The sequence below is a fragment of the Drosophila pseudoobscura genome, chromosome 3 (genome assembly GCF_009870125.1).
Source record: "Drosophila pseudoobscura strain MV-25-SWS-2005 chromosome 3, UCI_Dpse_MV25, whole genome shotgun sequence".
Classification (NCBI taxonomy): Eukaryota; Metazoa; Arthropoda; class Insecta; order Diptera; family Drosophilidae; genus Drosophila; species Drosophila pseudoobscura.
This window is the reverse complement of record NC_046680.1, coordinates 8,559,598-8,586,911: the sequence shown is the minus strand read 5'-3', so window position 1 is coordinate 8,586,911 and position 27,314 is coordinate 8,559,598. Positions and strand designations below refer to the sequence as shown.

Sequence of the window (27,314 nt, the reverse complement as noted above, 5' to 3'; positions counted from 1 at the left end):
CATTATTTTATCCGATTAATGAATAACATGATGCTACAGAAACATGTTATGCAATGCAAAATCGCGTCGTTCCGTTTTAAAACCGTTTCAGTTACCAAGACCGGTTCCTTTAATGTGCGATAATTTTAAACCTGTGCACAGGAAGCCGTTGCAGTCCTAGATCGGCTCACAAATATCCAAGAAAACTGAATATTTACGGTGGGGGTTGTTATAGTCCTTACCAAAGGATCAAGGACATATTTCTAATCACGGCGGGCTATGGCACGCCCCGATTGGCCCTAAAATAAGAGAGAAAACATGATATATGTGTCCGGAGAAATCATCCTTGATCCTTGGTCCTTGATAAGGACTCCTTCAATTTAGGGACATCTTTTCGATAACAGGAAGCCGTCGCACGCCTAGATCAGCCCACTAATAGCCGAAAAAACTAGATATGTATGGCTGGGGTTGTTGGAATCGTTTGCGAAGAATCAAGAAGTTTTTTCTGATCATGGGAAGCCGTCGCATGTCGCGATCGGGCCATGAATAAGGGAGAAAACAGTCTATATGTTATATGTCTGAGAAAAATATCCTTAATCCTTGGTTCTTGATAAGGACTCCATCAAATCAAGGATGTTATTCCGAACACAGGAAGCCGTCGCACGACTAGAACGGGCTTCAAGGAACGGAGAAAAAAACAACTCTTAACTTGCGACCGCTTAAATTATCAAAATAATAATTATTAATAAATTAATTATTAATTAATTAATGAATTAATTAATTAATTATTAATACATGAATTATTAATTATTAATCATTAATAAAAATCAAAAATAATAATAATACAATAAAACCAAAAACAATAATTATAAAATATTTTTGATTTTTATTGTATAATAATTATTTTGATAATTTGATCGGTCGCAAGTTAAGAGTTGTTGTTTTATCCGTTACTTGATGGAGACCTTATCACGGACCAAGGATCAAGGATATTTTCTCCGGAGATACATATCATGTTTTCTCTCTTATTTAAGGCGCAATCGGGGCATGCCATAGCCCGCCCTGTCTAGAAATCTGTCCTTGATGCTTTGGTATTTCTTTGCTTTCTTTTCTTATTTGCTTTGAATATTTGCGACGGCTTCCTGTGGTCGAAAAAATGTCCCTAATTTAATGAAGTCTTTATCAAGGATTAAGGACATTTTCCCCAATCAAAAACATTTGGTTTTCTCCGCTATTTGTGAACCTATATCGGCGTGCCACGCCTTTTTGTAGTCGGGATAGCTTTCCCGATAAAGAATATAGCAAGGATGATTTTGAACAAGTGGAAAAGATCGGATACGACTCGGTTTGTGACGAAGCGTAGGGTACATAGGTCCTCTGTAAGAGAAGTATATTTAAGATTTACTCGTCTGGAAGCTGAAGCTATGCGTTTGATTCGGCGGCGTATGAATGGGCTGCTCATGATGTCGCGGCGTTAGTCGCGATCTTAGTCGCGTTAGTCTGGGATCTCATCCAGAAAGTTCGCTTGCGACATGTTCGGTGCATGAACTGGCACATCTATATACTATATGGATAGTCGTCCTGCTTAGTTAGATGGAATATCCTACTGTTTCTAAAAACCCAGCACAAGAGATCTGCGGTTTACACAAGAATCTATATAAAAGCAAGCCTCAGTCCAAAACTTAGCGGTGTGGCTCATGTTTTCTCATTTTATTAAATTAATATCGCTATATATTCGTTAAATTTCTGAAATTGTTTCAACTTTAAGGTATATCCTGTCGTTGGGCATGCAAGTCTAGGATCCAGGAGATCTGATTTCACCAAGCAAACAGATAGCTCTAGATCAAATATAGAGTTATAGCGAGGGAAGTTCGTAATCGTACATATGTATGTACATTTTTGTTATTGACTCGTTTAGTTACAAGCTGGGACTAATTTTAGTAGAACTAAACTATGGGGTAGGTGCACTCGAGGGCAATGCCGCAGAAGTTATTGCCGCGTGGCAAGCGGAAGTAGCCTTCCTCGCCCCAAACCTTGTCCCACGAGTTCTTGACAATCCAGTAATCCTGACCCTTTTCCGAGCCATAGCCCACGACCAGAACAGAGTGGTTCGGCTCGCCCTCATTGCACTTCTCGTCGGAGTAGATTCCACTCTTGTACTGCAGCAGAGTCTCCAGGCCGTTCAGGGAGCAGGCCAGGGGACCCAGAGTGGCAATCACCTTCTTCATGAGAGTCTCGTCCTTTGGCGGAATGGTGGCGAAGCCGGTAATCTGCGCACCCGACAGATTTTTGCTGTACTTGCACGTATCCTTGTTGTCTATGTACGGATAACCATCGGCCTTGGACACGCCCTTCTGCTCCTCATTGATGAATGCCATGGCGTACTCCTGGAAACCGCCATCGCACCCGCTCAGACCAAACTCCAGGGTACCGCAATCGACCAGATTCTGCTCGGACAGATTCGGCAGGGTGCCGGTCTTGCGGAAGATATGGCCCTCAATGGCACCGGTGGTGGCAAAGGCCCAACACGATCCGCAAGTTCCCTGGAACTTCACCGAAGTAACGCCTCCCTTCTGGCGCCAGTCGAAGGATTCGGGAATGCTGGCTCCTGCAGGCACACTAGCCAGCTTTCGATTGGCTGTGGCTTTCGATCTGGGTACGGATTATGATATTAATTTAGGAATGGCAGATTATAGTTTCTGATGAACTTACGCTCCCTGCGACGATTTCCGGAGGCCAGTCAGCTGCGAGAGGAACTCTGATTTTGTCAGATCCGAAAAGGCATTCACTGCCAGCTGGTAGCTGGAGGCGCCCTTGGCAAAGGCATCGTTGCCGGCATCAACCAAATTCTTGCGTGCAGCGAAGACGCCCTCGTGCAGGGCCTTGTCTGCAGCGGACAGATAATTCTTTCCAGATTGCGCCTGAGAAAGAAAGTAATCACAATAAAGATCCTCTCTCTGGTGATGACAGATGGAGAAAGACTTACCAAGAAATCGCCAAAGTTCTGCACATTCGTGATCTTTGGCGGTGAAGGCAGTTGTCTGGCAATGTTGGCGATTCCCTGCTGGACCCTGTTGGCCGCATTCGAGAGGGCTCCACCCAGGCGGTTGCCACCCAGGCCACCTCCAAATCCACCAAACTGTGCCGAAGCCAAGGCAACAAACAGGGGAAGCACCAACAGAAACTTCATTGTGATCTGGGAAGAAGATTTGCTATATATACTAGTCGTATAGTATTCCATCTGACTGGGGAAAATACAGAATATCTCTGCGTTGTCGGTTGTCAATTAAGTTCGATTACATTTGTAGTAACACTTATTAACAGATTGAGTTGAATATATGTGCAATTATATTTTCAAATCTGAAATCATCAGTGTTATGTCACTGTCTCTATCGGACCCAACCTTACCCGTTCACTCAATCTGTACAAATGTTTGGGCTCTATCGCCAGTCAGCGTTTATATAGCTATCATCACAAATCGATTAGACAGACATGTAAAATAGATTCGAAGCCTAATAAACTTGTCTACCTTGCTACCCCCTCAAACCTCAAACAATACGAGTACGAGTTTATCCCAAGTCCAGTAATTCATGATTATACAGAATCCGAAAAGCTCTGATCACACCATGTAGCAGTAGCTATAATTGTAACCATGTGAACTGTTTTAGCTGTGGAGTGGCATAAACAATCGAACAAAAAAACATAAGAAAAATTGAGCTCAAACTTGTTTACTGTCAATAAATGATCTTTGTTATGCCGATTTATGGCCTACATGTCACTTTTATGGGTCTTATGGTACCGGTAAAACAGCATACAACAACCATAATGAATTTCGACTTGAATGCGGCTTCCAAAACGTAATCATGATTTTAATTAACACACTTAATCGCCGAGATGAGGCTGATTTTAAACGATGTTTATACACGTCTCATAGGGGGCAAGGTAAGGCAAGGTAAGGCATCACTTTGGCGGCACAGGAAAAACCGGAAGATCTCGAAAACTCGTTGTCAAGTTCAAGGCAATTAAATATTACTGCACACAAGATAATCCGATCTGGACAGATCTGGACAACGAAAATGCACTTGCAGCAGAGACAGAGGACAAGACAGAAATAAACTTTACAATCGAAACAAGTTTTATGTTCACTTTATGGATCCCAGGAAGAATTTAACCAGCGACTAACCTTTCTCGAGCGATCGACCAACACTAATGGTATGGCCGGGGACCCAAAACTGGGGCTTTTATAGCCACCGATCTGATATGGCGCTATCATGCAAATTTAATTAGATGAGCTACTACTTAAAGACAAAACTTGTATCGCTGCGTATACGTAATACGTATGTATATATTAAAAAATATGCAAAAATAAATCTAATACTCTGTCATTAACATTTATTATTACTCCCGTTAAGGGGCTGGTGGGGGGCTGACTGCTCAAGTGTTAATTAAAGCCGTACATACACATGCATATGTAAAAACGAGTCGATATTAAATAATAATAACAGTAGCCGGCACGGGATGCTCGAGCTGGTTCTAACCTGATGCCGAACAGCGCTTCCAAGAAGACACCCAACATTAATTTGGTTTTATTTGAGGGAACTCCCCTAAGGAAACCCGTTTTCTCCTTCGACACCTAGATCTGCGTTAATTATGTCAACAGAACTGTCCATTCCATGAATATCCATGTGGGCTATGCTCTGTCGTGGATCGTTTTCGGCTTTGGCATGCGATCAGGCGTGAAGTTTGGATACAATTTAATATTAATCAATTTATTGGCACGTAACTATTAATTCTAGTAACACATTCTATCGGAGAGAGAGCTCAGGCAATCTGGCGTCGTCGTGTCTGCACGGAGCGCGACTCCTGGGGCTCTTCGTGGATGGGCGTGGCCTCGCGCAGAAAGACGATGGGCTTCTGAAGGTCCACTGGCGGCAAAGCCCAGTCCCGGGTCATGGCAAAGCGCTGAACGCCACGAATCATTCGAAAGATTAGCCAAGATATCCCTTGTTTCGGGTCAGAGTTTATACTTACGCCGCTGGGTCCATTGATGGATCCATGTCCCACCTGGGGCAGGGCCAGCGAGAGGGCCAGGGAGGCCAGGAAGCTGAGGATCAGAGTCACTTTCATTTTGTTGCGGGATGGAAGTAGTCCTTTCAAGCGAATTGTTTGGCTTGCAATGATGCTGGAAGCCTGAACGATTCCTTTATATAATTCGGCAAAGTCGGTACTTTCTCTCTGTTTTGGGCAATTCCTCCGTACACTTCCGTATGTAAAGCAACTGAATCATCTTTCCTGAGATCAGGTGCACTTTGTGCGGCTTTATAAATAACACCAATATCGGGCGGGCGCGTGAGCGTACTTTTCCTTTCGTTCCTTATCACGGATGCAGACGCCGCCGATTCTCCAGAGATTTGAAATTCATCTTCCAGTTAGCAGTTACTTACCGTTCTTACCCAAGGAATGCTCCTCAAGCTCCTCTGAGGTGCTCGCACAAAGAGGAGAACAGAACCATTTTTTTTATATATTCGTTCGTTGGACTCTGCTATACATTTCAAGGTTGTCTTCACATCTGCCTGCTCCGACTGCCATATACCTTATACGAGAATGCATGTATGTATGCGCGAGTATCTGTGTGTGCTTCTTTCATTAACCACTTTCAGCAGCAACAGCAAGAAGAACAACAACATCAGTCAACAATACAGAACTTCAAACGAAGTCACTCTCATCTGCGTCAGGGCGAAGGTGGAGCTGAAGATGGAGACGACGATGGAGCACCAGCAGGTGGGCATGGGGCAGGGGCGGGTACCTTTGGGTCTGCAAGCCAGCTCGGGGATCTTCTGGTTAATGCGTTGTGTCCACAGCCGCTGCTGGCTGGCCCGCCGCAGCTCCATCTTCATCTTCATCCAATTGTTGAGCGACACCGACACACATAAAACTTGATGTGATGCGTCTTCGTCTGCGTCTCGAAATCCTCTTTAAATTAAGAAAGATGATTTGCAGATTTGAATGCAGACACCGAAGACACCGAAGACTGGACAGACGGAGGGACCAGAACACGACCACGACCACGACCAAGACCAAGACCAAGACCCAACCAAGTGATGTAAGCCTGCCAACGAATTTATTTGTTCTTTCGGGCTCGCTTCGGCCGGGGACCGCCTCTGGGGCTGCTGCAATAAAAGAAATCCCAAACATACTTCAGTTTTTAGAGCCCGAGCAGCTAATTTACGATTATTGGCTTTCATCTTCTTTTCGACTAAGCCAAATAAATCCCCTCCCCAGGCCCCTGGGCCACTTTATGATTTGTTCATGGCCAAGTCAAGTCCCCAGAGCCGTTATAGAATACGAGCATGTCTGCGGATCTGTCCAGAGACGGAATATGAATGGATCCAACGATGGTCTATGATGACGGAGTGCACGAGATTAGCATCATCTTCTAAGAGGTTTACTGACACTCGTAACAGTTTTATTGGAGTGGTTTGATGGTCTCTATCGATGAAATCATTTCACAGTTACTTTAAGACCCCTTCAAGTGAGAGATTGAATCGTTTGGGTAGAGCATAGTCCACTTCACTCAAGAGTTCCAATCATGTAACACAGAATCTATGCAGTGATATGCAAATACAGGGAATTCTTCCACATAATATATGTTGATTGTTAATTTTACTCAGTAGTTTTTATTAAATCAAGAGTTTCCTTTTTTTGTGGTGGTTGTCATACAATTAAAGCATACAATATGTCGTATTTATATATAGAATAGTGTCTTGGCTCCTTTAATCTCTCGTTGCCCGATATGCTAGTGGAATGATCAGTGTGGATCGGAAATTTCTACAGGGGCCCTCGGACCGCCCAGGCTGCGCAATGGGTCCGCAGAGAGAAGCGACATTTTCGGACGTTATCCGGCCGGCTCTTGAAAATGCTCGTTCCTCAGTGGAACCCAATCCCTCAGTGGGTGGGACAGTCGGTGGGCCCCGGACCCAAACACACACAACTTAGTCTAGTGGATGCTAATGGAGGCCAATGCCAGTGGGGAAGCCTAGTTGTTGGGCACCAGGGTCTTGCCCAGAACCCGCATGGCGTTCGAGTAGTCGGAGTCGATCTGGGGTATGATCTGCTGCTCGTTGGGGCGCAGGGTGCGTATCAGGTCGTTCAGCGAGAGCGACTGCTGGGGCGAGACCTCCTCCTTGGGCGGGGTCTGCATCTCCTGCGAGCTGGCCATCTTCTGGAAGTCCTGTGCAATCTGCTTGATGCGCTCCTCGATGGCGGCGGCGGCCGGCGACTCTGTGGAGCTCGGCAGCACCTCACTGGCCTGTCCAGGGGCCTGGGACTCGGCCTCCGAATCGGCTTCTGCTTCCGACTCAGAGTCCCCGTCAGCCTCCGTCTCGTGCTCAACGCTGACACTCTCTTCGGCGGCGGCGGCGGGAGCTGGTGCGGCATCATCGTCGTGGTGCTGCAGCTGCTGCTGAACCTCTTCAATGGAGTGCATCTCGTGGTGCAGCTCGTTGTCGTGCAGCGGGAAGACATGCTCCTTGATGTCATCGCCCTCGCCATCGCCGATCAGCTCGCGGGCATGCTCGCTGAAGCTATCGTTGTCCCCGTCGTGATCGTCGCCCTCTACATCGCCATCGCTCTCCGCCTCGTGCTCGTGCTCGTGCTCGTCGTGCTCCTCGGCATCCATGTCCGTGTCCTGGTCGTCCACCTCCACGTCAATGGCATCTTTGTCGGTCAGCGAGCGATCTTGGTTCAGCTTGAAGGAGTGGAACGACGGCGAGCTGGCCTCCTCTGCCAGGCGCTGGGCAATCGCTGGCGACGACTTGGCCTTGGCGGCCGTGTACAGGCCTCCAGTGGTGGACATCAGCAGGGGCAGGGGCGTGGTGGTGGGGGCGGCATGCAGGTGCATCAATGCGTCAGGCGTTCTGGGCGTGGTCGAGGTGATGGGACGTCTGTGGCCCAGCGTTTGGGGAGAAGGAAGAGAAGAGAACGAAAACAGTTGCCATTTGAGTTTTGCTGCTTAACAGAGGAGTAGAGGGGGCACGGTGGAGCGGTTCGGCTGGAGTTGGTGGTCGTGGTTAGTGCGAAAGTTCGAGCTTTAAGCTGCTTATACTAAAGTTAGTTAGTTGAACACAAATCATCATGACAACCACAACGACAACAACAACAACAACAACAGCAACAACAACGAGAGGCGAGAACATCTAAGGAAGCTAAGCCCCAAACCACCAAACAAAATATTACGTAGAGTATTTAGGGTTTTAGATCTATGTAGATCTTATGCGAGATTCTTTCGGCGCTCATATGGAATCGAACTGGGGAAAAGTTAATGCAATCTGAAACAGGATCGCTGGGAAGGGCATTTCTATGAAATTTTACGTGGAATCAAATGAGTTAGAACTGGGGATATATTTGTTGCAACTGCAACAAAATTGCTTCTCTTTTAGAATAGGTTTCAAATAATGAATTCCTCTGAAGGGAACTCTAAACTGATTTAAGATTAATATCAATTCCTTTAAATATCTCTTTAAATATCAGATTGCATTAATTTTCGTGGTTCGGTTATCGCATTGGCGTCTACAATGAAGTATACTTTGGATTGTTTTTCTTCGAATAAAAACTGTGTAAATTTGGATCGATTGTGAAATCTCTAACATCTCGAATGTTTTTTTTTTTGTTTTTTGGAGGGCGTTAGTAAGAAGTTAGCTAAGAGCTTCGCATTAGTCTTTAGTCTTTAGATGTAATCTTTATAGATGTATGCATAGATTGACGCGCAGGCACACACACACAATACAGGTATCTGTGTGTGTGTGTGTGTCTGCCTGCGTGCATGTGTGTGTGTAGTTATGGTAGATTTGTAACGATTTGGGGTTTAGCTCACCTATTTTTGAGTTTCAGTTTTTTGTTTTCTTTTGGCAAATATCTTTTGTTCGGACTGGGAATCGGAATCAGATTTAGATTCGCACTCTGTCTCTGTTGGTGTGTGTGTGAGTGGGTGTTCTGTGTGTGTGTGTGTGTGTGTTTGTGGTCAACTAAATTAACTTTCGTTTAATCAGGTTATCCTTGCGGTTTCTCTCGATTTCGATCGTATCTATATAAATATGTGTGTGTATGTGTGTGTGGGTGTGGGTGTTTGTGTGCTCGATTTACTTAATTAGGGAGATTTGTTTAGTTGCCGCTATAGCGGGCCGTTCGTATAGCGAATTAATTAACTTTAATTATAGTATATTTAAATTTGTTTATTGCTTTTATGAATATGGTTCTTTCTTCGTTCTTCTCTGCTCCTTTTCTCTTCTCCTCGTTACTCTTCTCTTCTCTCAATTCTGGCTTGATCTTATTCGCGCCTTTTCTGTTCGCTTAGTGGCTGCCGTGGTCTAGTGTCCTTACCCCTGCGCAGACGAGACCGGGATGCTGCCGTAGTTGTAGTAGTAGCAGCGGGTCTGCTCGCAAATGAAGTCCTTGACGGCCGAGCAATCCTCGGGCATCCACTTGAGCGTGGGCTGCTTCAGGATCACGCATCCCTTCTCGGCGCCACTGCTGCTATAGTTCGAGATGGAATGGAGAGTGCAAAAACAGAGAGCGATGTAAGGAGAGATACACACTGGGGCCGGACAGGGAGGATGGGGGATCTTCCTGGCGTACTTACCTGTCGCGGGCGGTCCGCTGGGGCGAGGTGTTGCTGTTGTGATCGACGGGATCGAGGAGGCCGGCCTGGATGGCGTCCGCCGAGTTCTCGAAGAAGTCAAAGGTGGCATTGAACGGTAAACCGGTGCTCATCCATAGGAACATTCCCGTGCCCAGGCGATTTCCGGAGGTCCAGAAATCGTAGTTGCCGTAGCCGGCATTCTTCAAATACGTGGTCATCGATTCGGCCTTCTCCTTGGTCTCGAACGAGGCCAGCTGCAGGCCCAAGGAGCGACAGTACTGGTAGGCCAGGAAGTAGTTCAGTTCCGGCGAATAGGGATTCATCCGGCTGATGAAGTACTGGACTCCATCCAAATGGATTGTCGTAATGCGTTGACCTAATCCCGGAAGAGCACAAGCAAACAATTAGTGGGGGTCTTCTGCAGGTGAACGAACCCCGAAATTCCCAAGTCCAAAACCCATCCGGAGATCCCGCTCTGAATACCGAAACACCTATGAAATCGCAACGCGTAACCGAAATAATTGTAGTAACGGTTTCAGTTTCGGACATCGCATGCGTAATAGCCAGGCCAGAGATGGCCAGAAGCTAGAGGCCACAGTCAGAGCCAGAGAGCCAGAAACAGAACGAAGCCAAAGACAAATATCATTAAATAGGATTACCAAAAGCAGTCGGCAATTGTCTCTATAAAAAGAATAACAAACGAAGAACTTTGGACATATGATTCATGACTCATGATGATAATGTTAATGATGATGATGATGATGATGATGACCAGGAGCATTTATGCGGTCCCTGACCCGGAGTTGTGCCTCCGGCAGCTAATTACACACAAAATCCGATGGGGAATCAAGGTGCTGATGACATTAATTAGCTGGTGGCTGGTGGCTGCTCTGGTCAGCCCCAAGCACTGAAAAGACGCATGAAAGAATGAAAGAGAGAGCAGGCGGCCGGCAGACTCTTATGTAATCGCTGACCCGAGAAGAGCTCTGCTTTCATTCCCTGTTCGGGGGGTGCTCTGGGACGAGAGAAAACAATGCAAGATGACAGTGACTGTTCTGGCTGGTTCCAACAGGTAAAAGATCTTAGCCCTCTCAGAGCGTGCTAAACAGTCATCTGTTTGTATCCTACATGCATGCATAGGTGTGTGTGTGTGTGTGTGTGTGTGTGTGTGTTGGTGTTGGCCCTTTGAGAACGGCTCAAAAGATAAACACAAATACTTTGAAGGCACCTCCAGGCACTTGGCTATTTATGGCACTTGTCGTGGATGGATATAGGCAAGGGTATGTCTATGGCTATGGCATAGACAGGGTTCCAATGTTTGTCCACTCACTCGCACCTCAATACCCACATACGAGCAGTCGTATCTGTGTGGCTATCTGTTTGTATATGAAATTATTTCCGGCGATTTAAATGCAAGACACACACGAAGCCAAGTCGAAAAGTCTTCCCTCCGAAAGACAACGGAGACGACAACCGATCCGAGGGTAGATTTATGAATGGGAAGAATGTGAAGACTGACAGCAGTCGAGCGGATTTATTATGCATCCGAGCAGCTGAGATTTCCATCTCTCAATAGAACCAACCAATAAGAATTCCAATCCCCCTGGGCAGAAGCAGAAGAACAAGCTGAAGAAACTCTCAAATTTCATTTTAATTGACCAATTTATTCCTCCAACCCAAATCTCAGAGAGGGATCCAACCTAATTCGAGAATTAATTCCCCCAAAATGAATCCAACTAGATCGCAATCTTCGCTTGGAACGGATCCAACGGATAGAATTCGAGGTAAAAAAGAAACAACAATATCTTCAAGGGAGCTAACGAGAAGGAAGTCCAGTTTCTCTCCTCTCCCATCCAAACCCCATCCAATTGCACTTAATTTGACACTGACTCTGACTCTGAACGTGAACTCGATTGGGGGAATGGGAATGGGACTGGGGCTGGATCGGGAACGGGAACGGGATCGGGATCGGGAAACCCAATAATTGGACAGTATTTCGCTCAGATTCCCCCTACAGCCGTCAATTTTCGAGCACTATAATTTCGGAAGGTAATTACGTTCGGCCAGCGATAGATACTCCTGGAGAGATCGCGAATCTAGCACGTCTCTAATGATGCAGTCAAAGTCAATGCTAGTGTTTGCCCCAGACTTTGATGCTGGAGGATGCTGGAGGCAAACCCCGGGCCACCCCGGGAAGCGGGACCGATGCCAAGTCTAGTTATTTGTTGGCACCTAGCATCCCTCCGGCCTGTTAGCAGGCAAATCATTATAATGGACATGGCGACTGGGATAAGCAGAACGAAATTGATATTAAAAAAGAGCTCTGGCTCCTGCTGGGGTCCAAAACGGGAACGGGAACAGTGCAATTCAGCTTCAGGTAATCGATGAGAAAAGAGCGGAACGATGGAAAAAATTGATGCAAAAGCACCGAACAGACTTAATGGCCGAGACTTTGATTCAGATATAATGATGGGAATGCATTATGCATTCGTTCGGGCCAGAGTCTGGGTCTTAGACTTTTTCAAGCACTTGGCCAGATCATCATTTTGTGCAGTTCGTTGGCAGCACGGTTTTGGAAATAGAATTGGGAAACTTATAGGAAATTTTAGATATTACACAGACATTAGATTTCGAAGCACATCTAATTCTACACTTCTTTGGGACCACTTTATCTAATCGTTTAGTATTATATAAGGGATATAAATTAATTTTAATGGGAATTCCTCAAAAAGCCATTTTTAAAGAAATATCCCAACGATATTCCATAGAAATATTGAACTTGTACTAACCTGCAGCGCATGCCAAAAGGCTCAGCACACAGAATAAAATGATTTTGGCCATCTTTTACTTGGTATCGGGCGAGAGAGCGTTTGAGTTCGGAGTACAATCTGGCTGTAGCTGACGACGATCTAACGAGCTGAATGCAAGAGCGGATGTGTTGGAGGACGCGCGATCGAGGAGGCTAACACTAGTACACGTCGCGTTCACTGCAAGTCTTCGTCTTCGACTGATCGCTGGGGTGATCCGGGCAATATCACGCAGCCGCGAATGTCCGCCAAGAAAGCGAAGAAGCGAACGAAGAAGAGGCTCTCTGCTTCCAGAACTCCAGCAATACCAATACCAATTCCAGTTCCAGTTTCCTCTTCCAGAGCGCGCCCGAAACGATGGTGAGACGAGGGAGACGAGACAAACACACACGTACACGTACAATCAGGCACACCGATAGAGAGGCAGAGCAGAAGCAGAGAGTAATCCTTGGACAGACTAAGGGAACTTCTGGTGAGGACTCGATGTTCGATATTTGTTTGATTTGAAGCTTGTTGTTCTGATCTGGCCAAGTACGCGATTGCAAATGTCGTGAAGAGCTCGGGTTAGTTAGCTTAAAAAGGAAATTTGTGGCCGGGCTACGGGCATGAATGAACCCAGCGCCAAAGAATTCCAAAAGAAAACAGTGGAAAGAATGGAAGAAAGAGGGGGAAAAGAGCATAGCCGAAAACAATCGAAACAGAGTAATGTTTGCTCATTTCATGGATGTGATTGGAAAGGTGTCCCACTGTGTGCGTGAGCTCTTCCTGTTGCTTGGAAGTCAGAGCCAGAGGCAGAGGCAGTGCCAGTGTGTGTGCTAGACAAAGAACGCAATAAAGCAAAGGTAGGGTAAGGTACAGACAAGCGGGTTAAGACCGAAATGCCCGCTCACACACACACTTGCACAGGCATAAACACATTCTGCTGCAGCACGTCGCCGTCATCATTTCATTCCAATGGGAGTCGGGAGTCGTCGGAGTCAGAGTCGGATTCGGATTCGGAGCCAAAGTCAGAACCGAAGACTGCGTCGACGCCGCAGTCCATTGTTAGTTTTATTCTTTCTCCCACAACGACGCTTTGGTTTTTGGCTCTTTCTGCTGGTCCCACTGCTCTCTGGCCTCTTGGCGGCTCTTACCTGTATAGAGTAGGGTTCGCTGCTGCTGCTATTGCTGCTGCTGCTGCTGCTGCACGTTTGTCCCCTCTTGCCCTTGCTCTGCGCCTGCGCCCTTCCCGGCCCAACGCAATGTGGTTCCATTTCCATTAATTTGGTACGTATCGCCAGCAAGCCGTCGCCTTCGTACTCGTCGCTCGTTGTGATATCAGTTTTTGAAATACCCTTCCAAAGGTTATAATGATATGGATCAGATGTTATTGTTGCAGCAACGTATCATGCTTGACCCAATTATGTATACGGATTCTGGATTTCCGTTCGATATGTTCTGGCCTGGAAATAACTGGATAAAGCGCTGAGCTGCTGATCGATCCATATGCTAGGGTATCAAAAGCTTCGCCCCCTAGAGCTAGTGCTCGTTTCCTGATGTTGTTCTTGTGTTTTTTATGGTATAGTTTTTATTTCTGTGATCTTGGCTGGAAGGGAAGCGTGAAATGTAATAATGATCTTCTCCTTTGCGTTTTGACAATTTTTCTGCGGGTACCAGCCGCACAGCACGAACTTACACACTCTCTCTCTCTCTCCACACATCTCCTCTTCGTTCTACCAAAAAATTATGATAAATGTCCGCATGCATAATTATAAGTTCTCTTCTAAGTCTCATTCTCGCTGCTTGGGATGGTATCACAAACTTTCTAATTAACCCAAGCAATTAGAGAAGGATAAACATTTGGTTTAATGATTATTAATATAGGTAGGTTTAATTAATAGTCTTGAGAAAATATTCTAACAAATTAGAAAAGCTACGCAGAACATTTAAAGAGAGGAGGAGGAGACTTTGATTGCTTTTGTGCCATTGAACAGAAGCGAGTTATCGCTTGGGAGTATCGATAATATATCGAAGTTATTTCCACTCAAACTGCTATTCGACTTAATCAATGGTTAATCCCTTTCGACACAGGAATCGATGGGTGTAGGGTATAATTATATACGAGTACGAGTAAATATAATAATGGCCAGGTGATTAAGAGTCATGGGAAATGAATTGCCCGCAATTTCCCAGTTCGCGACGATCCGATGCCAGTGCCAGGGCCAGGGCCAGACAGTGCTCGATTGGGTGGTGCCGGACCTAGACCTAGGGCTTGGAGGCGACTCGACTCTGTGCGTGCTTATGGCAATCAAAAATTCTATCGTAAGTACAACGCACTGAGATTTCGGGCGCTGCTCTTCGGTCGCCCTTCGCGGATCGGATCGTGCGATGTGTTCCTGGGTGAAACATCTGCCGCCGGGCCGACGCCGACGCCGACTTCGTCTTCGACTTCCACTTCCACTTTGAGTTCGACTTCGACGCCTGTCGACAACGCATAGAGGCGGCTTAATGTGACCGTCGCGGATGCTAGTTTGACTCCTTGCAATCTGGATTTAGTGCTGTTGTGGCTATGGCGATGGCGGTGGCGGTGGAGGTGGCGGGGGTACGGCTGGAGGATAGGAGTTTCTTTGGATGGCCTTCGCCTTTAACAGCATTCATCCATCTATACTTGTTGCTGCGGCTGCAGCATCGACCGCGGCTGCGGCTGCGGCTGTGGCTGTTTCTTTGCCGCCGCTGGTTGATCTTCTGATCTTCACCATTTGTGTGTGCCTGGCGTCGTTGTTGTTGTCCGTCTCCTCCGTCTACTCCGCTTCTTGTCCTCGTCTTTCGTCTTGGTGTTGGTCTGCACTGCTGTCGCCTCTGCCTCTCTTCATCTCTCTTTCTTTACCCCTTGGTTTATTTCATTGCTAGTTTTCGCTTTGCTTTGCTTTGCTTTGCTCTTCTTGTTCTTCCTCTGTTTTTGGTCTAAAAATAAACCAGGCCCAAGAATTGAGGAATTTAATTCGCCTTTTGGTAGAAATCCTCGGGTTTGGCTGCTTGCAACGGACTTTGGCAACAGACGCAAGAACTGTGTTGCCAGTTGCCTTCTGACTTCTGTCTGCTGCTCTGTTCTGCTCTGCTCTTCTTTTCCCTCCTGCTCCTACTCCTGCGTATCCTCATACTCATCCATTTTAGCGTCAAGTTTAGCAATGATGATGATGATAATGATGATGATGATGATGATGACGACATGGACATGGCATCTATCCCAGAAAAAGCAGAAGAAGGAAGATAAGCAGCAGACAAAGACGAAGACGATGACGATGACGAAGATGGAGATGGCGAGCAGCGAAAACCGAGAACCGAAAGCCGAGAACTAGCGACTAATACACACATTTTCCGCCTGAGATCAAAGGATTAATATGAATTGGGTATCTGGCATGAGAAATGACATCCAGATACCCATCTGAGCCAGACATCACAAATTTCCACTTGCCTGGGTTCTAATTAGAAGAGCTCTCAGAAGGCTCTACAGAGAGCCCCCAATATCAATGCCAGTCCGCACCCAATCCTATTCCTATGCCAGGCATACCTACATACTTGTCCTTGGTGGGCCGAAGACGAAGGTCATCAGCATTTGCATCGGGGGTTACACATATCAAACTGTCGTGAGGGCCAAGCCCACAAAATCGCTGGAACATGATCTGCAAACCGATCAGGACCTAGACCATCTCCTCCGATCCCTTCTGTTCTGTTCTGTTCTGTTCTGTTCTGCTCTGTTCCGTTCGGAACATCTTCGTTCATGAATAAATTCATGCCAGTCCAGGCCGCATGTACATACATTTATAATAAACTTATTAAAATATGCACAAATGAATGCAACGTTTTCAATAAATGTGTTTTTCTGCTTTTAGCAGGAATAGAAGGGGTGTATAAGTCCGGAGGGTAGGCTTGTAACCAAGATGGGAACACTTTTCAAGGGAACTTTGGAGCACAACTGGAGAGATATTCTCCTCACTAAGAGTACTAGGAGATCCCTTACTATAATCCATAAATGATGCTTCAACTAATATTTATTAAATTCAGATCATATTTTCATCAAACATTATACATCAATAGGTTGGTTATGTGTTAGTTATAGAATTTGCAAAGATTTATCTCTTTTCAACACTCTACCAAACCTAATTATAAACTATTAGGAACATGGACTACTCTCTACAGCTGTCTTTGTACTAGGCCTCCAATCTTCGAGTGTGTATGCGTATTCCCAACCATCCCACTATGAAGGTATTTCAAGGAATTGGCTGTCCAAAGCTGGCTTTGTTCCCCTTTCTTGTTTTTCCTATATTGCCTTGACCATAACCATATCAACGGTAAATAATTTCGATCGCAGAGCAATGCAACTGAACAAAACAAAAACAAAAAAGAAACGAGAAACGAAACCAAATGAGCATTTGGCCATTGGATGAGGATGAGGCTAAGACTGAGGCTGAGGCTGAGGATGGCTAACTGCCAATCAAAGACGAGGGGACGAGAAGAGAGAGCGAAAGAATTGGGGACGCCGATGGTGGGGGCGGGGGGGAATTTGTGGTAGATGTCTATGCAAGTTCGAGTATCTTCTGGTTGAGCTGAGCTCTTCCTTTGGCTGCTTCACGTCATTTCAGATTCCATGTCAAAAGGTGAAGCCAATTCAACGTTTCTGGCGAACTGGGCAAAAAAATCACGACTAGCAGAACAAAACAACAGCAATGCCACTAACCGCATCAACACGAAAATCACTTTGAATAGGGGGTTGGGTTGCCAGGGGAAGGGGTAGACACCGAGTGCGGAAGGAGTGGATTCGGTTGATTTCAACTAATTTGTGAGTCGCGCAACTCATTGACCCATGCCTGATCTGCTTCCACATAACGTTTCTCATGTCTCAATTCGATATAGAACAAATGACAGATACTGATAATACCTACGGGTACACTGAAGGAAAAAATATGATGTACCCTTGCAATAGAATAAATGAACCGTGCTCAAAGTTATATGCAATACATATGAAAAACAATCCATTAAAAACGGCGAGAAAGCCCTGTGGCTTTGGCTATATTTAATCCAGCTAATACTATATCTTGCACACAATTATGGGTAGTATGCTCCACTGTTAGAATTTGACACGAGGCTGTTATTGATCTCCTGATGAGCTTATATTTCTCAGTGTACTTCACACAAATGGCCAATAAACTTTGAGCCGGCGATCTTCCCATCGCTAATATGGCCATTAGACTTAAACGTTTAGGGGCTTCGGGTAGGAAAAGGAAAGCGGTGAGGTACGGCAGAGCTAGAGCTAGAGCTGGAGCCAAGCAGGAAGCCAAGAAGCATTCTTAATGAAGGGAATCAAAATAGAAATTGAAGAAAGACGGAAGTTGGCGTTTTATGGGCAGACAACACAGAGACAAGATTATAGCCAACTCGGAGTCGGATCCGGATTCGGAGCTGGCAGGGGGAGTCGAGGAGTTCATTTGCGAAATTGAAATGCCACTGCCATGGCCAACATCATGCGGGATCGCGGCTGGTGTGAGTGTGGGTGGGTTCAAGAACCCCTCTGGGCCATGACTAACCGAATGACTGATAGCTGAATGGCATGGCCATGGCCCAGCTCCAAGAGTCCAAGTGCCGTGCAGAAATGCCCGGCTCTGCACTTGACCGACGTCCGAGCGGCAGGCCCTAGTCGAGGCTACATAATTACATACTCGTACCATACCAATCTCCATGAGAGGGAGCTTCAGCTCCAGCTCTAGCTCCAGCTCTTCCTCAGTACCACCTAGTTTTGTAGCCAAACGTCGACAGCAGATTGTGTTTATGTCGCCTACGACCAAGTCGGATTCAGACAGAGCTGCAGATCGAGGAGGAGTCATGAATGTGGATGTGGATGTGGATGCGGATGTGGGATACGGATGCGGGTGCGGGTGTGTTTGTATGTGTGTGCGCGCGAGTATGTGCTTCTCACGACAGCAGCTGGACTGGGACTGGGACTGGGACTAGGGCTGGGGATGGGGATGGAGCTTGAACACGGAATGACGCCGCCAGTAGCCGCATTGAGGCCAAAGCCAAAGCCAGGGGCAGAGGCGTTTTCTATGGCAAGGGGGACGCAACACGAGCTTGATGACTATTACTATGTGGGCAGAGGTCGGCGGGGTCCGTTCTGTTCGGGGCTGAGCGTGAACTTCTCATGAAAAGCCTAACCATGGGGAATTTAATAGTGCTTAGCACTAGCAGAAGACAGCCCAGAACGAACATAGAGCAGAGACTCCAACTCAGACAGAGACAGCGACAGCGACAGAGCGACAGCAACAGAGTCAGAGGCAAAGAAGTAGATACAGATAAGTAGCATTCATTTGGTAGTCAATTACAGGGAGCGACAGATGGAATGGAGAGTCCAAGTCATGCTGGTAGCACCTGGAAATATGAACTTGAAGACCAGTGTCAGATCAGTCACAAGAAGTTGAGCGCTGATCTGGAAAATATGCGCATGTTAGAGTTCAGTTCTCCCTCGACCATATGGGAGAGGTCAATGCTCAGGACCGGACTGCTGATCGTTGTAAGAGATTACGTAAGTAATAGGCAAAAACAGAAGGCCAATGTGAATGCTAATGATAATGATGTCAATGAGATCGTTTTGCACCTTGTATCTAAGCAGCAAAAGAACAGCCGTAGATGCAAAATGATCTGATAGTGTATTTATAGGGCAATCTTTTACGTAATCATTGAAGTGTGAAGTGAATGGGGAAGAAGAAAATGAGTAAAAGCCTTGCCAGAATCCTGCTGGAGCAGGACGCTTTCCTCTCCAGGCCGATGATGCGCTCCTCACGCTCTGGATAGACGATCTTGTGCTCCTGGAGGTACCTGATCAGCGCCTCGCGATCGTTCATTAACAGCTTGGAGAACTCTGGCTGGTCGGGATCCACAAAGCTGTGTCCATCGCCGCCGGCCAGGAGGAAGTAGGGCACAATCACACCATAGTACTTATCCCTGTCGACGATCTCGTAGAAGGGTATTTGACAGTTGGTGCACCGGGCGCGGATCGACGAGATACGCTGGCCCTTGGTGCGGTTGTAGTTGAACTTGAGGCGCAATCCGGACACCTGTAGATAGCCCCCAGTCGACTCCGTGTCTCGCTGATCAGCAGAGTGCTCCAAGGCCTTCATTAGGTGATCGCCACTGATTCTGGTGTAGTACAGGTCGCTGTCGAAGGGCAACACGGCCATCACGTCCGCCTCCGTGATGGCCCCCGTCTGGGCCGTACCGATCGAGGCCCGTATCCCTATCGGGGATGTCTGTATAAGTGAACTTTCAAATGAATGCCCTATCGAGACCCTACCTCCGGAATTCATCAACCCAATGGCCGCATCCGTCCAGTGTTTCCTTTCACCCGTCTGCTCCAGCACTCGGGCATAGACCAAGCTGTCGGCGATAATGTTCCCAAAGTTACACTCCCCCAATCTGCAGCTGGTCCGATCCCCGTTTAGGTGCACCATGGTAGTGCCTACCACGTGTTGTTCCATGTCGTCGATTACCTTGCGCTTTCTGTCCAGCAGTTCCTGGACATCCCGGCGGGGTTCGACCGAGTTGTCCAGAAGAATGGGATTGCCCTTAAAGCTCAACAGGTTGCCGACATTGTCGAACTGCATAGGGAATGGAATGAAACCCTTTAGGACTATCTAAAGGTCCTGAAGGTAACAATTACCTCCAGATCGATGAAGCCCAGATATTTGGTGAAGGCATATGCCTGCAGGACGAGCACCTTGATCCCATCCGGCTTAAAAACGATGGTGGGATAGCGATCCTCGGGCAGTTCCTTGTCTGGGGGCTTGCCCGTGTAGAGGAACGTGTGCGATTGGCCGCCCACGACGATGTCTACATCTGGACAGTCCCTGGCTATCTCCTTGTCCTTTTCGATTCCGGCGTGTCCCAGAGCAATGATGATGGTAGCCCCTTGATCCAAAAGCTTCTTTGTCTCCGCGCTGCAATGAGATTGAAAGAGTTAGCCCAAAGATAAATGCAATCGACTGCCAACTGATCCTCAACTTAATGGCGGGTATCTCTTTGGTGAACACCACATCGCTTGGCTGGACACGATCTTTAGTATCCGGCCGTATATAGCCCACAATTCCGATCCTTGTGTGCTCCTTGGTGATGATCGTGGATTTAACCAGCTGCTTCAAGGCCTGCAGCTTGGGCACCTTATGCAGATCCAGGTTGCAGCCCAATACAGGAAACTTGACCAGCTCCAGAAACGAGACGAGTCCATCGACGCCATCATCGAACTCGTGGTTACCCAGCGCCTGTGGGAGTCCGCCTCGGCAGTGGTAGTAGTAGCTAGGATATCGCGTATTCCCACCCACCTACCATGGCGTCGGGGGCCAGCATATTCATCAGCTGAGCCACCATTTTCCCCTTGTAGATCGTGTACCAGGGAGTGCCCTGGAACGTGTCTCCGCCATTCAAATAGATCACCGTGCCCGCCTTCCTGGCCTCTGAGACGCTAAGAATGAAACGAAGATTCCAATCAGTGAACTGGCTATCGGTCCTCCCACTTCCTGGACACTCACGCAGTGGCCACGCGACCAAATCCCCCAAAGCATCGTCCCTGCTTATCGTCGCCCGCCTGGCACTTTCCACCGCTCTCCGACTGCGGATCGAACCAGGAGTGCATGTCGTTCGTGTGGAGCAGCGTGAACTTGATTCCGCAGCCGTGCCTCAGCAAAATCAGAAGCATGCCCACGATCAACTGCAGGTCGGCATTCAACATTCCACAGTTGACGTTTCATCGATTGAAGGGAAAACTATAGACGACTCTGTTCAGCAGTATGTACATATTTGTACAATTTAGTACTAACTTCTAACTAACTTCGTTCTTAGGAACAACAAAACAAAATATTTAGTACTAACTTCTAACTAACTTCGTTCTTAGGAACAACAAAACGAGTTGTAACTGGAGTACAATAATTATGCAACTTATGCAATATACATATTCCTGCAGTCAGTTTACATGACATGTCACTTTACATTTCTACATGAATTCTACATTTTAGAGTGCTGCATTCTTTTGGGCTGGCATGGTTTTTACATTATTCATACTTGTTAATGTGGTGCATACTTTTGGGGTGACAGGCTTTTCGTTATACAGGCAGGCACCGTTTTTTATTTACTTTTGCGGATTAAGTTCTCCAGTTTTCACATATTTTTGCTGTTTGCACCAAAACGAAAATTGTTGTTGCCCTGGCCAATTTTTTCCGTGCCAAATTTGAGGTTGGGTTAAAATAAAATTATTTATAAAGAAAGCATAAGTTAAATTGCCCTGAAATAGGTGTCAAGTTTATGTTAATGCATCAGTGTTAAGTCATCTATTTTTGTCCTTTTGCAATTAAGATTCGTTTCGTTGTATAAAATGCCGTTTACTTTTCATTTCGTCAACGAAAATGTTTTCGTTTTGAAAACGAATAAATCTTGCGGAATGTGAAAAATGTAGTCCCAATTTATGTGTATTCCCAAAGTAAATTGGAAAACTATTGTTAATGTAAAAAGCGGACCCTAGCTGATAGCTTTACAATTTAATCATGTGCGCTATGAACATTTTTGGTTCAGTATTTTATCAAATAATTTATTAGTGCATTAGCCGCTTTAGTGCACATATAATGGCGAATTTCAGTTATTGACCAAAAATCGTTCGAAATGCTAATAGTTTTCGCTAGACCGTCAAAACCTCAACATGCGTGCTAAGCATAACCTGTTTAAGCTCATTTGGATGCTGTTTTTTATCAGCGAGGTATGTATCAGCTAGACAACTCCACTTAATCTATCAAACTGATCCTATAATTGCTTAAAATGTTTTATCCAAGATCACATCAAAATTTGAATTTACCAACTTGAAATGCAATTGTGTGGATAAACTATACTGCACAATAGATTATTGCTATCTGAAGTCTGTCAATCGGAGCTACAAATATCTGTCCGCAAAACTTCACTTGCTACAACCTCCTATTACCAACGTGAAGGTGCGAATACACAATTATTTCTGTTATTAAATTATATTTTCTATTTGGAATTATTAAGGTTAATTTTGCACTATACCAACGGTTAAATGGCTACAAACCATTTCTCTACAATATTACCGTCGATGGCTGTAAACTATTGATTAATCGAAAGTATAATCCAGTCGCTAATTACTTGCTCGGCATATTTGAGAAGAGCTCCAATTTGAACCATTCATGTCCCTACCATGTAAGTTATTGATCCTTCCAGCTTGATCTGATTCTATATTTATAATCACTATTCGCCTGCAGCATGATCTTATTGTGGATCAGCTGGCCACCAACGTCATAGATCATCAGATATCAACTGTTTTGCCCTTTCCGGAAGGCAACTACCTTTTGGAATCACATTGGTTTTTTGACAGCATCAAACGAGCTGTCTTCAAGGTCTATGGAACTCTTTCATAAATTGTGTAATCCTAAATACTGTCATTGTTAATTTCCTTATGCTGATCTGATTGGTCAGAAACGTTTAAAAAACACTCACACAAAAGTTTAATAACGAAATACCAACAGAAGTTTAGCTCACGACACGCATCGCCAAGGATGAGAGCAAAAGCAGGGACACAGAGGCAAAGAGGCCACCTGCAGCGCCCTTAAATATAATGCGTCCTTCCACCTCCGGATAGATGTAGTCCCGCTCGCGCAGATACTGTCTCACGGCCTCATTGTCCTTCCGCTGCAGACGCTGGTGCTGTGGGTTGTTGGCCTCCTTCCAGACATGACCATCGCCGCCGTCGAACAGAAACTCCTGCACAATCACATTGTAGAAGGCCGCGTCGTCGAGGTCGCTGTAGGTGGGAATGCGGCAGGCGGCACATCGAACCTGCACCGAGACGACGCGCTGGCCCTCGGGTTTGCTGGGGTTGTAGACCACGTGGATACCGGAGACCTGCAGAAAGGGGCCGTCCGAGTCCTTGCCACGGGCAGCCGCCCCGTGCTCAAGAGCATTGCGTAGCGTCTTGCCAGAAACTCGGGTCATGAACAGGTCATTGCCCCAGGGCAGAACAGCCAGGATGTCGCTGTCGGTGATCGAGCCGTCGGACTTCTTCTCGATCGAGCTGCGTATGCCTGCAAGTCAAAAGAACTCCAGGATAACAAAAGGATCTAATCGAGCATTGGAGCATCCTACGAACCGCCTCCCACAATTACTGCTATTGCCGCATCGGTCCAGTAGTCGCCGCCCTGCTCCTCTCGCACGCGACTGAAGACCATCGCATCGGCGATCATGTTCCCCAGGTTGCACTCCCTGTCGCGGCACACCTCCTTGCGTCCCTCCAGGTAGACCTTCGTGTGGCCCACCACCGAGTTCTCCAGATGTATCACGCTGGGTCGGTAAACCTCCAAAAGGTCCAGCAGATCCTGTTCCTGGGCCACGGAGGCATTCAGCAGGATCGGTGCACCGTCGAACTCAAGCAGATTTCCCTCAGCATCGAACTGGGAATATATAGATTTAGTTATCGGCTACAGAGTGGCATAGTTGGGGCACCCACCTGCACATGGATCTTGCCCAGATATTTAGTGTAGGCATAGGCCTGCACCACAGGCACCTCCTTGCCACTCTTCTGCTTGATCACTGTGGGATAGGGACCTTCGATGCGTTCTATATCGGGCTGGGCGCCGTTGTAGAGGAAAGTGTTGGTGTGGCCACCAATGACGATATCCACCTCCGGGCAGTTCTTGGCTATCTCCTTATCCTTCAGATAGCCAGAATGGCCAAGGGCAATGATTATCTTGATGCCCTGAGCTTTCAGCTTCTTCGCCTCAGCACTGTCAAAAGAGGGATGCAACTAGGGATCACAATTATCCGAAACTAAGCCCAGAATTAAACTCACTTGATGGAAACCACTTCCTCGTAGAACTCCACCTCACTCTGGAGGGTAAGCTGTTTAGTATCTGGCGTCAAATAGCCAATCACACCTATCTTGGTGCCCTGGGTCTCCAGGATCGTAGAGGGAACCAGATGTTTGGTGGCAGCCAACTCGGGCACTTTCCTCATATCCAGATTGCAGGCCACCACCGGGAAGTCGACCTCGTTGAGGAAAGGTATTAGGCCCTCTACTTTCTCGTCGAACTCGTGGTTACCCAAGGACTGGAAAAGAACATAGGGAATGCATATTGAGATTAAAAATTCAGCAGATCTTGAGCTCTGGACCTACAATAGCATCTGGTTGGAGTTTGTTGAGGAAGCTGCTGGCGATCTTGTCCTTGAAGATGGTGAACCAAGCGGTGCCCGTGTAAGTGTCACCAGCATTGAGGTAGAACACGGGCATTCCTCCATCCTCCGCCTCTTTGCGGTACTTGCGAACCCTGGTGGAATCGGATTTTATTAGCTGATTGATCCAGAGATTGGATAGAGATATGTGGATTCCCTCTACTCACTCATAGGCCACTCGTGCGAATCCTCCATAGCACTTGTCCGTATTGGCATCCTCATGGGAGCATGTGCCGCTGTTCACGTTCGTCTGCTCGAACCGGGCGTGCATGTCATTGTTGTGCAGGATAATGAACTCTGTGGCCACATTTGCCTTGCGCTCAATGGGATTTCCTTCAGAATGGTGGGCTAAAAGAATTACTAGAATGCCGTAAGCCCAGTGTAGGAGCATCTTTGAGCTGCACGGAAATGATAGTTGATATTTTCATTATTGTAACGCTTAAACAAACTTTTGATAATTGTCGCTCAAATCTTTATAGGTCTAACCATCTTTGTTTGATCAACAAAAAGCTCTAGATAGCTATTCACGTATTTGGTATTCATCTGGAAGAGCGTTCACTGTCCGTACAATGTTTTTACAGCACTAGCAATTAATTAGGTGACAAATGACACTCCATGTTACTCTTCTAGTTGCTCCCAGAACAGAATCTTTGTTGCTGGCTAATTATAGTTATATTTAGTGGTTTTTGGTATCTGCACCCGTATATAAGGTCTCTCTGCCCCTGTACCATATCACATCGAAACGAAAACCGAAATTCAAACCCAAACCCAAACCCAAGCAAGTTAGCAAAAGTGCGAAAAAAATAAATACATATATACTGAATTCAAATGATGAGTCGCCCCGCAATGCCACTTTGAACGTAATTAATTTGTTTGTTCAGCAAAAAATCATTTGGAGCGTGAGCCAATGACTTTTTTGGGGGGGACAGTGGCCGGCAAAATATTGCGGTCAGGCAATTAAAAACTATCTGAGATCTCATCTCCTTGATCAATCCCCAGCAAAATAGTTTTCAATTAGTTTGAGGCGCCACATGCTCTCAGGGAGATAAACAAAAGAGGGCAATAAATTGGGGAACGGAAAACAAACCATATTTCAATATCTATTCAGGCGGGTATTCGCAATGTAAATAAATACCACAAAACGCATAAATAACCTGGGAATTTTGCACAAAACAAAACCTTCAAATGTACGTGTTTTTATACAGAAATGAATAAATTGCACATATGTGCCTATATTTCGTTTTGAAATTCTGAAACATATACTGAAAACTGTGTGCACAGCTTGAGCCGGAGCTTGTGTTGGGGAATTTCAAAAGAATCCGAATTGTGTCAACTTTTGGGTGCAGACGACAAAAGCATTTCACTCCCCACTTATGTATATATATGTAGATCACTTAATGCCATCACTTAATATAATCTCACTTGCGGTTTCCAGACTATCCCGCATACATATAGACTTCTGATAGACACAGATACAGCTACAGATACAGGCGGCATCAATCAAAGCTAAAAACTTTCCAGACTGTAGCTTAGCAGGGGATTTTTCTGCCCATTATATGTATTAGATAATGTAATAGGAAACAATAAGGTGTTTAGGGATCAACCAGCGAAACGATATATCACAACACTAAGGACACATATACCTCAATGAATATCCAAAAAATATTTGGGGTCTTGTATTCGGCATAGCCCATAGCTATCTAGCTAGAACGAAAGTTTATGGCAGTTTTGGAATTTACACCTGAGGAATTCCATTTGGTTAGTGCACACAAAATATGTAAATCTGATCAGCTGGCGACATATCGACTATAGAAATCACTTTTGTTTCACGCGAATGGCACCCGCCCCAAATGGGCAATTACTTCTACCAAATTCAGGTAAGCAGTTAAGTCAGGAATGGGTAATGATAACTGATTGCTCGTCATCCCATTTAATTTACAATAATTTCTGGCTTGTACGCGATTAAAAAAAATACAACCTTTGCAAGCAGTGTCTATGATCGCACTGAGCGTCTACAACGGTCTGCCGATGCCGGGCGGGTGCAAAATGTGCCGGTCCGATTTGTTATAACTTTTATCGGAATTTGCTTGTTCATGCCTGTAACGAAGATCGCCTCGGCAATAAATGGAGAGCATGCGAAAGAACTTTCTCTCGTGCTCTCTCTCTCTTAAGGGAAGCTGTCGTCGTGTCTTATCACTCGCGAAGTTATGCAATGAGAGCGCAGTGTAGCATTTCTCATTCTCATTCACAGCTGCCATCTCTGTCACTCAAATGCTCGCCCATGGAAAGTAAGAGTCTAGTGACCACGACACAAACTTAATTATAAATGCGAAAGCTTGGCCAGCTTCGGGTGCCGAAGCTTTTGACACCCTTTCGAATCGATCATTGCCGTAGCAACTTGTTGTGCGGTTGGTTTATCTTTAGATGAGAGCGTTCCCTGATCAAGAATATCTGCTAAATTCGGAAATCCTAATCAAAATTAGACTACTCTTTGGAAGAGTATAATGTCTTGCTCTTTCAAAAAGCAGGCTGTCACAGCATGGAAGCTGTCGTATCTTATCGGTCGCGAAACAAAGTGTAGTTGTTATATCAAAGCATACAAATATTCCCATTGAAAGCTGTCACGCAAATAGAACAAA

At 46.0% G+C, this 27,314-nt stretch overlaps 5 protein-coding genes and 1 long non-coding RNA gene across 11 annotated transcripts; 1 reads left to right on the top strand and 5 right to left on the bottom strand.

Annotated features, from left to right (window-relative positions):
- Positions 1-1,663: 1,663 nt before the first annotated feature.
- CtsK2 (Cathepsin K2) lies at positions 1,664-4,267 on the bottom strand. Of its 2 annotated transcripts, none has more exons than XM_015183959.2 (4): positions 4,163-4,267; positions 2,966-3,175; positions 2,692-2,900; positions 1,664-2,631 (listed from the first exon to the last, which is right to left on the bottom strand). In XM_015183959.2, exons 1-4 carry the CDS (start codon positions 4,250-4,252, stop codon positions 1,926-1,928), a joined length of 1,215 nt encoding a protein of 404 aa, XP_015039445.2. In that variant the 5' UTR covers positions 4,253-4,267; the 3' UTR covers positions 1,664-1,925. The 2 variants fall into 2 exon arrangements, with proteins under 2 accessions (XP_015039445.2, XP_015039446.2); XM_015183960.2 differs by lacking the exon at positions 4,163-4,267 and adding an exon at positions 3,388-3,480.
- A 454-nt stretch (positions 4,268-4,721) lies between these two features.
- LOC6898301 (uncharacterized) lies at positions 4,722-5,166 on the bottom strand. The gene is made up of 2 exons (XM_002138327.2): positions 5,011-5,166; positions 4,722-4,941 (listed from the first exon to the last, which is right to left on the bottom strand). The coding sequence occupies exons 1-2, from the start codon at positions 5,104-5,106 to the stop codon at positions 4,801-4,803; spliced, it is 237 nt and encodes a 78-aa protein (XP_002138363.2). The 5' UTR covers positions 5,107-5,166; the 3' UTR covers positions 4,722-4,800.
- Positions 5,167-5,374: 208 nt separating this feature from the next.
- On the top strand, positions 5,375-6,970 carry LOC117183587 (uncharacterized). Its single transcript, XR_004468719.1, has 2 exons — positions 5,375-5,589; positions 5,643-6,970. It is a non-coding gene; the product is annotated as an uncharacterized lncRNA (long non-coding RNA).
- Positions 6,637-12,975, bottom strand: nw (narrow). Of its 4 annotated transcripts, none has more exons than XM_033377996.1 (4): positions 12,406-12,973; positions 9,617-9,992; positions 9,358-9,507; positions 6,637-7,922 (listed from the first exon to the last, which is right to left on the bottom strand). In XM_033377996.1, exons 1-4 carry the CDS (start codon positions 12,455-12,457, stop codon positions 7,016-7,018), a joined length of 1,485 nt encoding a protein of 494 aa, XP_033233887.1. In that variant the 5' UTR covers positions 12,458-12,973; the 3' UTR covers positions 6,637-7,015. The 4 variants fall into 4 exon arrangements, with proteins under 4 accessions (XP_033233887.1, XP_001360576.3, XP_015039443.2 ...); XM_001360539.4 differs by having other exon boundaries at positions 9,358-9,510; positions 12,406-12,972; XM_033377997.1 differs by lacking the exon at positions 6,637-7,922 and having other exon boundaries at positions 8,874-9,507; positions 12,406-12,975.
- A 6,137-nt stretch (positions 12,976-19,112) lies between these two features.
- LOC6898299 (protein 5NUC) lies at positions 19,113-21,240 on the bottom strand. The gene is made up of 6 exons (XM_002138325.3): positions 20,979-21,240; positions 20,776-20,911; positions 20,455-20,711; positions 20,114-20,390; positions 19,748-20,051; positions 19,113-19,690 (listed from the first exon to the last, which is right to left on the bottom strand). Exons 1-6 carry the CDS (start codon positions 21,176-21,178, stop codon positions 19,131-19,133), a joined length of 1,734 nt encoding a protein of 577 aa, XP_002138361.2. The 5' UTR covers positions 21,179-21,240; the 3' UTR covers positions 19,113-19,130.
- Positions 21,241-22,931: 1,691 nt separating this feature from the next.
- On the bottom strand, positions 22,932-26,804 carry NT5E-2 (Ecto-5'-nucleotidase 2). Of its 2 annotated transcripts, none has more exons than XM_015183955.2 (7): positions 26,654-26,804; positions 24,843-25,073; positions 24,620-24,770; positions 24,296-24,552; positions 23,954-24,230; positions 23,597-23,897; positions 22,932-23,531 (listed from the first exon to the last, which is right to left on the bottom strand). In XM_015183955.2, the coding sequence occupies exons 2-7, from the start codon at positions 25,064-25,066 to the stop codon at positions 22,981-22,983; spliced, it is 1,761 nt and encodes a 586-aa protein (XP_015039441.2). In that variant the 5' UTR covers positions 25,067-25,073; positions 26,654-26,804; the 3' UTR covers positions 22,932-22,980. The 2 variants fall into 2 exon arrangements, with proteins under 2 accessions (XP_015039441.2, XP_015039442.2); XM_015183956.2 differs by lacking the exon at positions 26,654-26,804 and adding an exon at positions 26,417-26,445.
- Positions 26,805-27,314: the final 510 nt, after the last annotated feature.

What these genes read in the sequence shown, in the direction of transcription:
- nw (XM_001360539.4), bottom strand. Translation starts at nt 12,457, where the DNA reads ATGGCCAAAATCATTTTATTCTGTGTGCTGAGCCTTTTGGCATGCGCT. An exon ending in CCTTTTGGCATGCGCTGCAG is followed by an intron (nt 9,993 to 12,405) that starts GTTAGTACAAGT and finishes TTCCGGGATTAG; the next exon opens with GTCAACGCATTACGACAATC. An exon ending in CCGGTCTCGTCTGCGCAGGG is followed by an intron (nt 7,923 to 9,357) that starts GTAAGGACACTA and finishes GCTGGGCCACAG; the next exon opens with ACGTCCCATCACCTCGACCA.
- NT5E-2 (XM_015183956.2), bottom strand. An exon ending in AACTCCAACCAGATGCTATT is followed by an intron (nt 24,553 to 24,619) that starts GTAGGTCCAGAG and finishes GTTCTTTTCCAG; the next exon opens with TCCTTGGGTAACCACGAGTT. An exon ending in TGGGCAAGATCCATGTGCAG is followed by an intron (nt 23,898 to 23,953) that starts GTGGGTGCCCCA and finishes ATATATTCCCAG; the next exon opens with TTCGATGCTGAGGGAAATCT.
- CtsK2 (XM_015183959.2), bottom strand. Translation starts at nt 4,252, where the DNA reads ATGATAGCGCCATATCAGATCGGTGGCTATAAAAGCCCCAGTTTTGGG. An exon ending in TGGTCGATCGCTCGAGAAAG is followed by an intron (nt 3,176 to 4,162) that starts GTTAGTCGCTGG and finishes TCTTCTTCCCAG; the next exon opens with ATCACAATGAAGTTTCTGTT. An exon ending in CGGAAATCGTCGCAGGGAGC is followed by an intron (nt 2,632 to 2,691) that starts GTAAGTTCATCA and finishes ATCCGTACCCAG; the next exon opens with ATCGAAAGCCACAGCCAATC.
- LOC6898301 (XM_002138327.2), bottom strand. Translation starts at nt 5,106, where the DNA reads ATGAAAGTGACTCTGATCCTCAGCTTCCTGGCCTCCCTGGCCCTCTCG. An exon ending in CCATCAATGGACCCAGCGGC is followed by an intron (nt 4,942 to 5,010) that starts GTAAGTATAAAC and finishes CGTGGCGTTCAG; the next exon opens with CGCTTTGCCATGACCCGGGA.
- LOC6898299 (XM_002138325.3), bottom strand. Translation starts at nt 21,178, where the DNA reads ATGTTGAATGCCGACCTGCAGTTGATCGTGGGCATGCTTCTGATTTTG. An exon ending in TTTGGTCGCGTGGCCACTGC is followed by an intron (nt 20,912 to 20,978) that starts GTGAGTGTCCAG and finishes TTTCATTCTTAG; the next exon opens with CGTCTCAGAGGCCAGGAAGG. An exon ending in TGGGTTGATGAATTCCGGAG is followed by an intron (nt 19,691 to 19,747) that starts GTAGGGTCTCGA and finishes CATCCCCGATAG; the next exon opens with GGATACGGGCCTCGATCGGT.